Source organism: Salvelinus fontinalis, chromosome 35 (genome assembly GCF_029448725.1).
Source record: "Salvelinus fontinalis isolate EN_2023a chromosome 35, ASM2944872v1, whole genome shotgun sequence".
NCBI lineage: Eukaryota > Metazoa > Chordata > Actinopteri > Salmoniformes > Salmonidae > Salvelinus > Salvelinus fontinalis.
This window is the reverse complement of record NC_074699.1, coordinates 21,168,789-21,182,916: the sequence shown is the minus strand read 5'-3', so window position 1 is coordinate 21,182,916 and position 14,128 is coordinate 21,168,789. Positions and strand designations below refer to the sequence as shown.

General features: G+C 40.9%; 1 protein-coding gene across 5 annotated transcripts in view; it reads left to right on the top strand.

Annotated features, from left to right (window-relative positions):
* Positions 1 to 14,128, top strand: part of LOC129834534 (DNA-binding protein RFX7-like) — a 44,421-nt gene that overhangs the window by 10,170 nt on the left and 20,123 nt on the right. For 4 of the 5 annotated variants that reach the window (XM_055899619.1, XM_055899618.1, XM_055899617.1 and 1 more), the window contains exon 2: positions 5,124 to 5,157. In XM_055899619.1, the coding sequence (XP_055755594.1) occupies positions 5,124 to 5,157 (34 nt within the window). Of the gene's footprint in view, positions 1 to 3,517; positions 4,643 to 5,123; positions 5,158 to 14,128 lie in introns of those variants that run through there. The other variant, XM_055899620.1, reaches the window with a different exon arrangement.

Sequence of the window (14,128 nt, the reverse complement as noted above, 5' to 3'; positions counted from 1 at the left end):
TCCCACCCTTCAGCTCCACTCAACCTTTCCCATCTATCTTCCAACATCATCCATTTCGGATTTTTATTTGCCATATATTTTTCAACTGTGCTGTGATGCTTCACAAAAGATTTGAATCTTCCTATTCTCATAGCTTCCACGGATTGTAAATTAAAAATAAACATTTTTGCTAAAATAATTATTATACTATTGATTGATTGACTATGGCTTTTCAAATCCCCCAGTATTGCTATCTGTAGCGTTAGTTCTACGCAAATGTTGCAATTCTTCAACCATTCCTGGACCTGTGACCAAAAACGAGCTACATGCGGACAATACCAAAATAAATGGTCTAATGACTCTGGCTCCTCACAGCAGAATCTACAGAGCTGGGAAGATTGTATCCCCCATATATATAACATTCTATTAGTTGCAAGAATTTTGTACAATAATTTAAATTGAAAAATTCGAAGTTTTGAATCCGGCGTTGTTTTGCGTATCAATTCATAAACCATGTGCCATGGAATGGGTACATCGAAAATCTCTTCCCAACTATTTTGCAATTTATATGGCACAGCTGTAAGTTTTTTGGTCCTTAAATGAAATTGGTATATGTTTTTATTTATCACACTTTTCTTTAACCATTTATGTTCTTTAATATAAGGCCGACATACAAGTTCCTTACTTTTATCCCCTTCCACCTGCCTCTTCCATTTTTGTGGTAATGCTGCAATTAATTGGTTGTAATTTTGGGTAGAGCAGACATTTCCATATGTCTGTGTTAGCTGCATGTGTGACATTACTCCACCAGTCCTATTTATGATATCATTCACAAAAATTATACATTTTTTAAACATTTCTTCGATAAATACATTTTTTTTATCAATTACTATATTTGAATTTAACCACAAGATTTGTTGTACTATTTGTTCCGTCCTTTCAGGTGGATTAAACTGAAATTGCAACCAACTTTCTAAGGCTTGTTTAAAAAATAAAGATATTTTGGAGATTATTTCCTTTTCAAGCAACCGAAAGTGAGCAGGTGTAATCTGAATAAAGGGAAAAAGGCCCTTCTTGAACATAGGATGAGACATTCGTACCAATCTACTAGAGAACCAGTTTGGATTTAAGTATAACTTTTGTATGACTGATGCCTTTAGTGAGAGGTCTAATGCTTTAATTTTTAATAATTTCTGCCCTCCGAATTCATATTCGTTATATAAATAGGCCCTTTTAATTTTATCTGGCTTGCCGTTCCAAATAAAATTGAATATTTTTTGTTCATATAATTTAAAAAGCAGGTCACTAGGTGTAGGCAAAACCATAAGCAAATAGGTAAACTGTGATATGATTAAAGAGTTAATCAGGGTGATTTTCCCACAAATAGACAGGTATTTTCCTTTCCATGGTAGCAAGATCTTATCTATTTTTGCTAACTTTCTATAAAAATTTATTGGAGTGAGATCATTTCTTTCTTTTGGGATTTGTATACCGAGTATGTCCACATCACCGTCAGACCATTTAATTGGTAAACTACATGGCAATGTAAAATGTGTATTTTTTAGTGATCCAATACGTAATATGGTACATTTATCATAATTTGGTTTTAATCCAGAGAGGATAGCAAATGTATCTAGATCCTCTAAGAGGCCGTGGAGAGATTCTAGTTGTGGTTTTAAAAGAACATGAATCATCAGCGTACAATGACACCTTAGTTTTTAGGCCCTGGATTTCTAATCCCTTAATATTAATGTTTGATCTAATTTTAACAGCTAACATTTCGATGGCAATAATAAATAAATATGCCGATAGTGGACAACCTTGTTTTACTCCTCTAGATAGTTTAAAACTTTCTGAGATGTAGCCATTATTTACTATTTTACACCTAGGGTTACTATAGAAAATTTCCCCAAAATTGAAATATTCTAGGCATTTATATATAAACTCCAGTCGTACTTTATCAAAGGCCTTTTCAAAATCAGCTATGAAAACCAGGCCTGGTGTCCCCGATATTTCATAGTGTTCTATTGTTTCCAGTACTTGCCTTATATTATCTCCAATGTATCGTCCATGTAAAAAACATGTCTGATTAGGATGAATAATATCTGACAACTTTTTTTATTCTATGCGCCAAGCATTTTGCTAGGATTTTTGCATCACAACACTGAAGTGTAAGAGGTCTCCAATTTTTTTAAATGGACTGGATCTTTATATATACCACTTGGGTCATGTTTCAGTAATAATGATATCACACCTTCTTGTTGCGTGTCTGATAATCTATCATTTATATAGGAGTGGTTAAAACAAGCTAATAATGGTCCTTTGAGTATATCAAAAAAATGTTTGTATACTTCCACTGGTATGCCATCCAGTCCTGGAGTTTTCCCATCCTTAAAGGCCAGTTGTAGTAGTGGGCTGTATCTGCTCCACACTCAATTTGGTGGCTGTTCTGATGGTATGTCAGGCTTCAGTTTAAAAGATTCACCATCACTACTCTAGTGGAAGAGTATGAGATCAGAGAGGCTCGCCGTTGGAGGGTCTCCCCACATTGATAATTCAGAATAGAACAACTTTGGTGCTTCAGCCTTCCCCAGTGTCAGGCTATACTGTCTGCGGTCGCTGAGGTTTAGAGGTGAATGTCAGGCAATCTAATTTCTTCCTGAAGCGGCCATATTGAGGGAGCGTGGCAGACAGTGAGCAGCCAGGGCTCTGACTGTTTACGTTCAATAGGGAGGAGTGCAGGAGGTGCCAGATGGGGGGGGGTGGGGGAGTCTGCTCTGCTGCCTTTGGAAATCAGGCTGCTTTTCAGGAAAAAAACATACACACAGTCCCTATTAATGTAACATTTTAGTGTTTATTATTTCATAAGATGTGAATTATTTGAACATGTCAGGTCATATTACCAGTCATCTTTTTCGAATGTTGATTTCTGTTTTGACTTAGGCTCTTATCTCTCTCAATGTTTCAGAATGATTTATTAAAAGGCTGAAATAAGACCTGTTGTGTGGTAGATGTAGGCACATTAGTTGATGATCATTCAAGGGTTTCTGAACTGGGTAGCTAAGGGTAATTCAATACATGCAGCAGTTAGCTGCTTAGTGCAAAAAGGTTTTTGTGAGACAAAATCCTGCAAATATATACAATCAATCATGTAAATCTCAAGCTGTGGCGGTTGGTGCATGCCACTAAATAAACTAATAGAATTAAATCAGACATGTTGAAGTTTACCTCAGTGACCTGGTGCAGCTTGGATATAGATGAATGTGGCCAACAGGCAGTGTGAGGGGGTTCATCACTAAGAGCTGAACTCCTCTACTGCCAGCCCAGGGTTCAACAGGATGTGTTTAGAAACCAAACTTCCTCAGTCTCAACGTACGTACAGTCTCAACGTAGGTACATTGCATGGCAATGGGTCCATGTTTCACATGAAAATCACCAAACTCAGAATTTAGGGACAGGGAGGGATGGCTTTTCTAGAGGAATACAAACACAGACTCCACTCTGACCCACAGGAATGTTATTTTTATGATTTTTATTTTTCTTAGGTCAGAGGAATCTGTGCCATTTTTAATACTGCAGGTTGATTTACCCCTAAACCCACTTTGTAATGCCAGTCATCAACATTATTGTGTACCCTGCTAAGTGAGGTTCTTGTCCAGACTAAGTGATTCTAGACAGAGCTTGTTAGGTCATGCTCAGTCAGGGGCTCTGTGTGACCAGAACTGGGGCATAATTGCTGCAGAACATTTTAAAACTGGAGTGATGTGCAGTAAGGAGCCGGCAGGGAGAATCTAAATCCTGCCTTTCCCCTCCCAGCTCCCCACAGCAACAATGACTTAACGAGGCGCTCTCTCGGTACCTGCCTGGCCTTACCTAGACTAGAAACAGCTTAATGAGAGGAACCTGGCAGACCTGCTTATTATCAACACTGAGAAATCCTGGCCTCACCTAGTAACAGTCCGTTAAAGCTTTACTTTCTCTGTCACAGCTAATAACAGTCTCCTGATTCTGATCTACCCGGAGTAACCTAGTAACAGCCCCTCATTCTGACCTGGCCCCATATCACACAGCAACAACCTGACATCTGACCCTGACTTTTACTTTTACTTAACAAATAAGTAAGTCCTAGGTTCTGCCCCTTCATTGTAATAGATGATCAAATAGAAGTAGCCTGCCTCAGGATGACCAGTTCATGCATTGATTCTTAGTTGTATGAGAGGACATTGCATGAGAGCCAAGTTACCATCTCCTACTATGTTATCCAGGTAAACTGACCTGAAAGTGGGCTGTGCCACACAGAGGGATTTACCATGTGGTTCAATTGGAGAAGTGTCATGGACCACACACCTCTTGAGCTGCAGAATGTGTAGGCACACTGAGAGTGAGAGAAAGTGTTTTCAATTCTGCATCTCTCAATTAACATTTTGAGTTGTGTTGTGGTTCACACCAATGTCTAGGCCTTGCCTCACGTAACATTTTTGAAGGCTATGGAGAGGAAATTGGGTCAATTCAGGCTATGGGAGTAGATGTGTGTTGTTTTTGAGTGGGCGGACTCAGCAAGGGGCCACAAGAATCTCTGACTGTAAAAGCATTAGCAGCCTCCGCTCACTTCACTGTGGGGAACTGTAACAGGTTGTCTGTGAACGATTGTAACCAACAGTCAGTGAGTCCGTTTTCTCTCTTTGATTTTAACTGTCTGTCTGAGAGAGCTTGTCTGTCTCTTATAGGTCCTTTGACTAATATGCTGTGGGATAATTGAATGATTGGTTGACTTTCCTTTCTGTGTTTCTAGCAGTATGATATTGCCTTGAGGTCAAGTCAGGTTTTACAGTACTTTTTATATGGATTAGGCCTAGATACCGGTTTGTACTGGATTGAAGTCCCCTCAATGACTGTCACAGACTTTCCGAGGGAGGTGTTATTAATAGGCATTGAGTGCTATAGGACATTTATGTAGTGTCTGTCTCCATTTTTACATATGACAACGTGTTCCTAGGATATATTGGTTACGACCAGGGAGAAGCTGGTGGGAGGGTTGTCTCATGCCTTACGTTACAATGATTTATTAATAAATCCGGTGTATGCATGGTGCTCACGTTACACTTGTGTCATACTAATTTGTCTTATGTTTCTCTTTTTTTCAGTAAATCTGTACAGTCAAAGGTGGACAGTATTTTGGTGAGTCTTCCTTGTCATAAAGCCTTTAACCACAATGTATGCTCTGTTCATAATTGTTACACTTTCCCCCCAATGTTTAAGGTAGGTTTTTGACTTGAGTAAGGTAAGGTCAATTTTAGGTTTCTGAAATGTAATCTCTGTGCTTATCTCACCTCTTTGCCAGTGTCGTGAGACTATGTTAGAGGATGAAGAGAAGCAGCATTGCCATCTACTGTCTGTAGTATTTTAACAGGTGGTCCCATGTTTGACTTATTTATACCACACTTGATGTCAGAGCTGAAAGTAGCCCTTTTATGAAACAGCCATTGCTGACCATAAAATACTGCTCAGTCCTGTTGAATGATCTCACTGAAACTCCACTAACCCATTTAAGCTTACCTAATGAGTCTTATAGTTATACTATACAGTAAAGGTCGACTGATTAATCGGAATGGCCGATTAATTAGGGCTGATTTCAAGTTTTCATAGCAATCGGAAATCTGTATTTTTGGACATCGATTTGGCCGATTTAATTTTTTTATATATATATATATATATATATATATATATATATATATATATATATATATATATATATATATATATATATTTTACACCTTTAACTAGGCAAGTCAGTTAAGAACACATTCTTATTTTCAATGACGGCCTAGGAACGGTGGGTAAACTGCCTTGTTCAGGGGCAGAACGACAGATATTTACCTTGTCAGCTTGGGGATTCAATCTTGCAACCTTACGGTTAACGTGTCCAACGCTCTAACCACCTGCTTTACATTGCACTCCACGTGGAGCCTGCCTGTTACACAAATGCAGTAAGAATCCAATGTAAGTTGCTAGCTAGCATTAAACTTATCTTATAAAAAACAATCAATCATAATCACTAGTTAACTACACATGGTTGATGATATTACTAGTTTATCTAGCGTGTCCTGCGTTGCATATAATCTATGCGGTGCGCATTCGCGAAAAGGACTGTCGTTGCTCCGTGTACCTAAGCATAAACATCAATGCCTTTCTTAAAATCAATACACAAGTATATATTTTTAAACCTGCATATTTAGTTAATATTGCCTGCTAACATTCATTTATTTTAACTAGGGAAAATGTGTCACTTCTCTTGCAACAGAGTCAGGGTATATGCAGCAGTTTGGGCCGCCTGGCTCGTTGCGAACTGTGTGAAGACTATTTCTTCCTAACAAAGACAGCCAACTGCGCCAAACGGGGGATGATTTAACAAAAGCGCATTTGCGAAAAAAGCACAATCGTTGCACGACTGTACCTAACTATAAACATCAATGCCTTTCTTAAAATCAATACACAGAAGTATATATTTTTAAACCTGCATATTTAGCTAAAAGAAATCCAGGTTAGCAGGCAATATTAATCAGGTGAAATTGTGTCACTTCTCTTGCGTTCATTGCACGCAGAGTCAGGGTATATGCAACAGTTTGGGCCGCCTGGCTCGTTGCGAACTAATTTGCCAGAATTTTATGTAATTATTACATAACATTGAAGGTTGTGCAATGTAACAGGAATATTTAGACTTATGGATGCCACCCGTTAGATAAATTACGGAACGGTTCCGTATTTCACTGAAAGAATAAACGTTTAGTTTTCGAGATGGTAGTTTCCGGATTGGACCATATTAATGACCTAAGGCTTGTATTTCTGCGTGTTATTATGTTATAATTAAGTCTATGATTTGATAGAGCAGTCTGACTGAGCGGTGGTAGGCAGCAGCAGGCTCGTAAGCATTCATTCAAACAGCACTTTCGTGCGTTTTGCCAGCAGCTCGTCGCAATGCCTCAAGCATTGCGCTGTTTATGACTTCAAGCCTATCAACTCCCGAGATTAGACTGGTGTAACCGATGTGAAATGGCTAGCTAGTTAGCGGGGTGCGCGCTAATAGCGTTTCAAACGTCACTCGCTCTGAGACTTGGAGTAGTTGTTCCCCTTGCTCTGCATGGGTAACGCTGCTTCGAGAGCGGCTGTTGTCGATGTGTTCCTGGTTCGAGCCCAGGTAGGAGCGAGGAGAGGGACGGAAGCTATACTGTTACACTAGCAATAATAAAGTGCCTATAAGAACATCCAATAATCAAAGGTATATGAAATACAAATGGTATAGAGAGAATTAGTCCTATAATTCCTATAATAACTACAACCTAAAACTTCTTACCTGGGAATATTGAAGACTCATGTTAAAAGGAACCACCAGCTTTCATATGTTCTCATGTTCTGAGCAAGGAACTTAAACGTTAGCTTTTTTTACATGGCACATATTGCACTTTTACTTTCTTCAACACTTTTGTTTTTGCATTATTTAAACCAAATTGAACATGTTTCATTATTTATTGAGGCTAAATTGATTTTATTGATGTATTATATTAAGTTAAAATAAGTGTTCATTCAGTATTGTTGTAATTGTCATTATTACAAATAAAAATGTTAAACCGGCCGATTAATCGGTATCGGCTTTTGTTGGTCCTCCAATAATCTGTATCGGCGTTGAAAAATCATAATCGGTCGACCTCTACTACACAGTATTTGGCTCGTAATGGTCTCCAGAAGATGGGATGAAACGATTTACCTCTGTGCTTGGTGTTGTAACCAAAACAGTGGTCATGTCCCTTTGTCATCACCTCATATTTTTAGACCTTTGTGTTTTTTTTCTTATAGGTTCTGGCCTTCAACTGAAATTCAGTCAACCCCGGTGTGATTGAACATACACTATCATCTAAAGCCCAACTTGACATAATTGAACATAACTCATCTGCAGCACATGGCTTACCTGAAAGTTCAAGATGTTTACGTGTGTTCACGTGAGGATTTGGCCCTATGTACTGTAATTGAGCAAGTATAGAAATATTTGGCCTGTCAATAGTGATGGGTGCTATATAACACTGAGGTATGATCCAGTGCATTGCCACCAGGAGAGGCAGGAGACTGAGCAGAGGTCAAGGCTACACTCTAGTTACTCTGGGAAACCTGTGTTTACTCAATACTGCAGGCTGGGCTTCAGCTTGTCAGAGGTATCTTACCAAGAGGTAGGTTGAGGATAGACGGCAATACCTGTCAAAGCAATCAAATCACCCACCACCGCTGCCACATTGTAGCCTGCGTTTTGCACTCAGGCTACACATATAAGGAGGTCAACGGGTGTTTGTCCTCATTGACCTGCCTTGCCTCTCCTCCTCAGTGAAAGAGGACCCCAGTGGTTAACGTCCTGTTTCGTGTAGTGCCAAATCCAGAATCCCTGGAGCCCTAAAGTTTCACACAAATCTCCATGTTTGTGGCGGGTGCCAGAGTTAGCAATACACGCATTACGGTGCTAAATGTTGCAATCTCAAACAATACCTTGCATCAGCTGCGCTCATTAAAGGTTAATGCCTTCAGTTGTATTCCACAAGGGTCTTGTGTTTTTCAATTCCGACAGACTTTGTTTTCTTTGCCTCTTAAGGATTTCTAGAGGACATGGGAAAGCACTAGTCTCTAATATTAACCGCTCTCAATCAATAATGAAACTTGTGTTGATACACTGTGGTTGTTTCCTGCCTCAGACTGTGTTTTATGGAGTTGTGAGAATGGTCTCTGGGGAGAGGTGGCCGTTTTTAGTCTTTCAGTGGAGTAATCCATCTCTGTGTGTTGAATCACTAATGCCCAGCCCACGCTCCACTAGTAATGTCTTTAGTAATATTACTAGTCTTCCACCATCAGGGTCTGCATGATGCATATCTTTCTGGTGTCTGGCCTCATATCAAACTGGTTCTGTTCAGATGTCCTCAGTTATAGCTGCCCTTTGTGTGAATATTCATTTGCTGTAGAGCTTTGGGTTTAGTTGGAAGACTCCGAGGTTAGTGGTTCTTAGAGAGAGAGAACACAAAGTAGATCATGTACAGTAGCAGGCCAATGTAACCAGAGGCTTAACCTGTTAATTACCAATTATATCTCCATGTGTGTTATCGTTTCCTCTAATAGCTTTCAGTTTCTCTGAGCCTCAACACAACCAATCTGGGTTCCTCTCACGTCTACTTCATTCTCCTAGATGGTATCAGGCTCGGTATCATGCTAATAAAGTTGTCGGGCTGACGCCATAGCTCAGCTTTGCCGACACATAGCGTAGCTAGTTGTGTAACTGCCATTTATGAACTTGTCTTTCATCCAACAAAAAGCTATAGTGTTGTTGTTGGTGTGAGAATACAACCAGGCTATAACTGTTCTGTTGATGTTGTTGGTACCGAGGGGACTGATATATTATTATGGATGGTGGTGGATGGGTATTTAACCTTGGCCGTGTGAAGGTGCAGGGGAGTGTATACTGTCTGCTGACACTGACTCATTTAGGATTGTCATCCAAGTGTGGACCCTTGCCCCTCTGAAGGGTGCTGTAGTTTGTAGGGTCTTCAGGCCAGTCAAAGTCCAAATTAATTTCAGAGATGTAAGGTCTATAAGTGGCTGAAGTTGAATGACTACAGAAGCAAGGCTGGGCGACTATATGGAATTCATTTGAATGCATGTTTTAACGCAATGTTTTCAGTTTTTATGAGCATTTGTCTTTTTTGGTCTCGTCTCCTTCGATCCTTCTACGCTGTGTGCACTGTGCACCTTCCCACTCACACACAGACACCAAGCCCCTCCCCCTGCCTCTCACAACAACAAAGCCGAATGATCATTTCAACCTCTCTGACAACAAGTAGTTTCAACTTTCTATTTGCATTTGAGGTTTGGTCCAACAATTGGTCGATTCTCCTTCTAACGATAACCTTTTCTGTCTCAACTCCCAAAATTTAGAACAGAGCAGACCCTGCTAAAATGAGAGTATCAATGAACAGAATTGTGGAAAATGAATGCTCAGTTTTTGTTGTGCGTGGCATTGCGGTACCACCTACTGCTAGCAGCATTTTAGTACTGTTATGTGCTAGCTGTCTAGTCTGGGTTTTAAAAATTTCACTCACTATCACTTGTGTGATGGGATAAAACTTTCATACTTCACCAGCATGTAATGAAGGTAAACCATGGCCAACAGTGAGGAATCTTGTACACCCAAGCAGTGATGACTACTGGTATCCATATACAAAGGTGGGTAGGTTACTTTCTAAGTGTAATCCATTAGTTACTAGTTTTTGGGCGCCCAAAAATACCAATTTCTGATTGTTATGAAAACTTGAAATCGGCCCCGATTTAATCGGCCATTCCGATTAATCGGTCGACCTCTAATCTCAACCCCATAAAAAATCTTTGGAGGGAGTTGAAAGTCCGTGTTGCCCAGCAACAGCCCCAAAACATCACTGCTCTAGAGGAGATCTGCATGGAGGAATGGGCCAAAATACCAGCAACAGTGTGTGAAAACCTTGTGAAGACTTACAGAAAACGTTTGACCTCTGTCATTGCCAACAAAGGGTATATAACAAAGTATTGAGAAACTTTTGTTATTGACCAAATACTTATTTTCCACCATAATTTGCAAATAAATTCATAAAAAATCCTACAATGTGATTTTCTCATTTTCTCATTTCTCATTTTCTCATTTTGTCTGTCATAGTTGAAGTGTACCTATGATGAAAATTACAGGCCTCATCTTTTTAAGTGGGAGAACTTGCACAATTGGTGGCTGACTAAATACTTTTTTGCCCCACTGTATTAGCCAGCCCTACTCTGTTTCTGATTTTGTCGTCACGGGGAACTGATTGGGCTCATTGATTGGAGTGAAAAATAAATGCTGCGCTCATGGAATGGCGTGCTTTGAGCACTACTGAAGATGGTGGTCCCGTGGTCCCGTGTGGCTCAGTTGGTAGAGCATGGCGCTTGCAACGCCAGGGTTGTGGGTTCATTCCCCACGGGGGGACCAGGATGAATATGTATGAACTTTCCAATTTGTAAGTCGCTCTGGATAAGAGCGTCTGCTAAATGACTTAAATGTAAATGTAAATGTAAGATAAAAAAGCCCCACTTGTATTCTATAGGCTTGGATCCGCACTGTGTAGCTGTTGCAAGAGCACATTTTTCACTCTGTCCACTGGTAAAAAAAAAAAAAAAAGATTGATAGTCAGCTTAAACTTCTTGTATTCAACCGTTATTGTGTTCAAATACACCTTTTAGATTTGTGAACAGCCATCCACAACAACCACAATCCGTAAGAAACAAATAGCTAAATGAGAGAGCTGCAGTGTGATTCGCATCAATACGCTATGTAGATATCAATAATAAGGGATATCCGTATCGCCGTAGACTAAACCACTGCTGTCATCCTTACCTCCAAGTGTTTATTCAAGTTGGATAATCTTTGGATGCCGACAGCAGTCGCACCATCAGAAGACAGCTTGGACTGTAACCCCAAAAAGTCTATTCCTGCTCTTTTCCCGTGATCCATCAAACACATTTGGTGTGTCATCATAGTGGTCTCTGGCTTGTAGTCAGACTCGCTCAGGTGGAAGAAACTTGAACCTTTTTTCAATGCTGATTTGAATGTCATATAGAAAACAGGTGTCAAGTTCTTTCCCACATGTTCTTTCTGAATTTTTAAAAGTAATCATCTAGTTTTTCAAAAGTATCTAATCTGATTACAATATTTTTTGCTGGTAACGGATTACAGTTACTGTTTTTTTGTCATCCGTGACTCCCCAACCCTGTCCATATAAATATAGTTGAGAATTTGTATTGTACTTTGATTGTAGTCTATGGTTTGTAGAGTATTTGAAAAACATTGACTTGTCCTTACTTCCACTTTGGAAGTGTGCTGTGTGAAGTAGTGGGGCTTGTCTGGCAGCAGCAGGGTGTGATGTCCTGTGCTTCGCCAGTGAAGGACCAATAGTAGTCATGGCTCCTTTGTCTGACAGAGGGTGTGTAACGTAGCCCAGTGTGTCTGTCTACTCTCTTCCACTCCATGAGACTCCTTCTAAAATGGAGCCAGTTGGCTCCACGACGTCTGTCTGTGAGCCATTTTTATTTACCCCCCCCCTATTGCTAACGCTGCTCAGTGGCTGATAACTTTAGCCATTGGTGAGCTCCCGTTCCCCTAGCAACAAAGAGGCGAATAGAAAAGACAGAGGGGCGTATACTTCTATTCTTAGAAACCAATAGAACGGGGGTGGGGAGCTGTGTGTGTGTACGTACGCAGTGTGTGTACGCTGTGGCTATGTTTGACGGGGGCTGCTGACCACACCGCTAGCAGAGGCCAGTCCAGGAGAAAGGGTTAACGACAGGGGATTTCAGTTTATCTCAGTCTGCCGGCACTGCGCACAAACACACCCCCCCCCCCCCCCCCCCCCCAGAACTGACTATGGCTGTCTGGCTCTGTGCACTCATGCCGTTAAGACACACTTGTCAGCATTTCTGTGTTTGTCCCCTCCCTGCTATGGCACCCAGAGCTTCTCTTTATGGTCATGTGTTGGGGTGTTTAGCTCTTTTCCATAATGTTGGTGTCAGAGATGCTGCTCTGGACATTTGGGCCGTTTTGACTGTCCACTGCAGTCTGCACCACAATGTAAAGCACTGGTCCGGTGGTCTGATGTTCCCTAGCGTTGGTGTCCTACAGCAGACACCATGAAAACAAAAGCTTGTTTACGTGAGCTTAACTGCCCGCTCCGCTCTGCTAGCCCCCGGATTAGGTATTCCTCGGATTATTGCTACCTCCGATGACTTCCTCTATGGGGGGGGTTGGTTGGGTCATTGAAATGCCATGGGACTGTCTGTATCCCTTCTGCTTTTAGATGTTGTTGTCGTGATCCATCAATCGGTATTGAAATAGTGCATTGCACTCACAGCTTCATATTAAATAAACATTAATTTAAGTCTTTGCCTCTAAATTGTTTTTGTAAAAAAGATAACAATTAGGTGCTAGAAAAAACAATCGTACTACATGTTGGTTACTGTTTTCAAACAGTGAATATTGTGTAGTAGACAGAGGCACCATGGCCCCTTCAGCTCATCAAGAATCCAGAATGTGATGTGTGAGCCTGCTCCTCCCCCTGCAGGGCCCTCCCTCTCCGTGTTGGAGAGTTGTGCCTGGGGCCAAAGTCTCTCATCTGCCGCCTTCTACTCCAGCAGAATTTAAATCCCCCCTGCCCCGCCCTATCGTCTTCCTTATTCCCTTTGAAACAGCGTGGAGGACTGTTTCCGTTTGTAGCTCTGGGCCCAGCCATCCTCCAAACACTGAACTGGGTTGGGTTCAACTGGCACCCACCATCCATTGTAGTATTGTGGTAGATAAAGGGTGAGATAGAGATTGTGCTTTGTTTATTTTTCGCGTCTGTCTATTAGCCAATGTGTTTCACAGCTGAGCTTAGCAATGTGTATTTATTATGGATCCAAAGCTTTTTACTATTGTTCTTTGTCATTTATCTTTGTTTCATAGTGTAGTTTCTTCTTTTTATTCAGTTTAGTCACATGATATCTCAATTTGCAATACGTTTGCCAAACGGTTGTGCAGCCAGACTTATTTGCCATTCCTTTTGCCTCCTCCCTCTCAACCATACAATTTTTCAATTCCCCATCAATCCACGTTGATTTAACTGTGTGTGTGCCAGCACGTTTCAAAGCTTGTGTTTATGTGTGATTAAGAGGGAGGTGAAAGCGAGAAACCGACAGTGAATAAGAGTTCAAGCGTGATCCAGTGCTTGCTTGCTTGTTTGTTTACTGTTGTAAGTTGTACTTATCTGTGGCATATGTGGCCACTTGCTGTTGTATTTCTGTTGGTGCACTGCCCAGGCGGGGAGTGGAGGTGGTCACTGAGCAGTGGAGTTCAGATCATGGCGTAACACAGCCCTTAAGCCCCTCTGTCACGACATCTGTGAGACCCAGTGCTGCACGTGCCCCACCCCAAAACCCTGCATACACAAATACTAAATTTAGGCTACCTCTCTCCTCTGTTTTGGTGGGGAATTTTTGGCATGCCTTCCAAAGTCTCTCAGTGAAATTGCTTCCAAATACTTAAACCATCATCTCAGTTAATGTTTGTTAATGTTTTGTAAAACATATC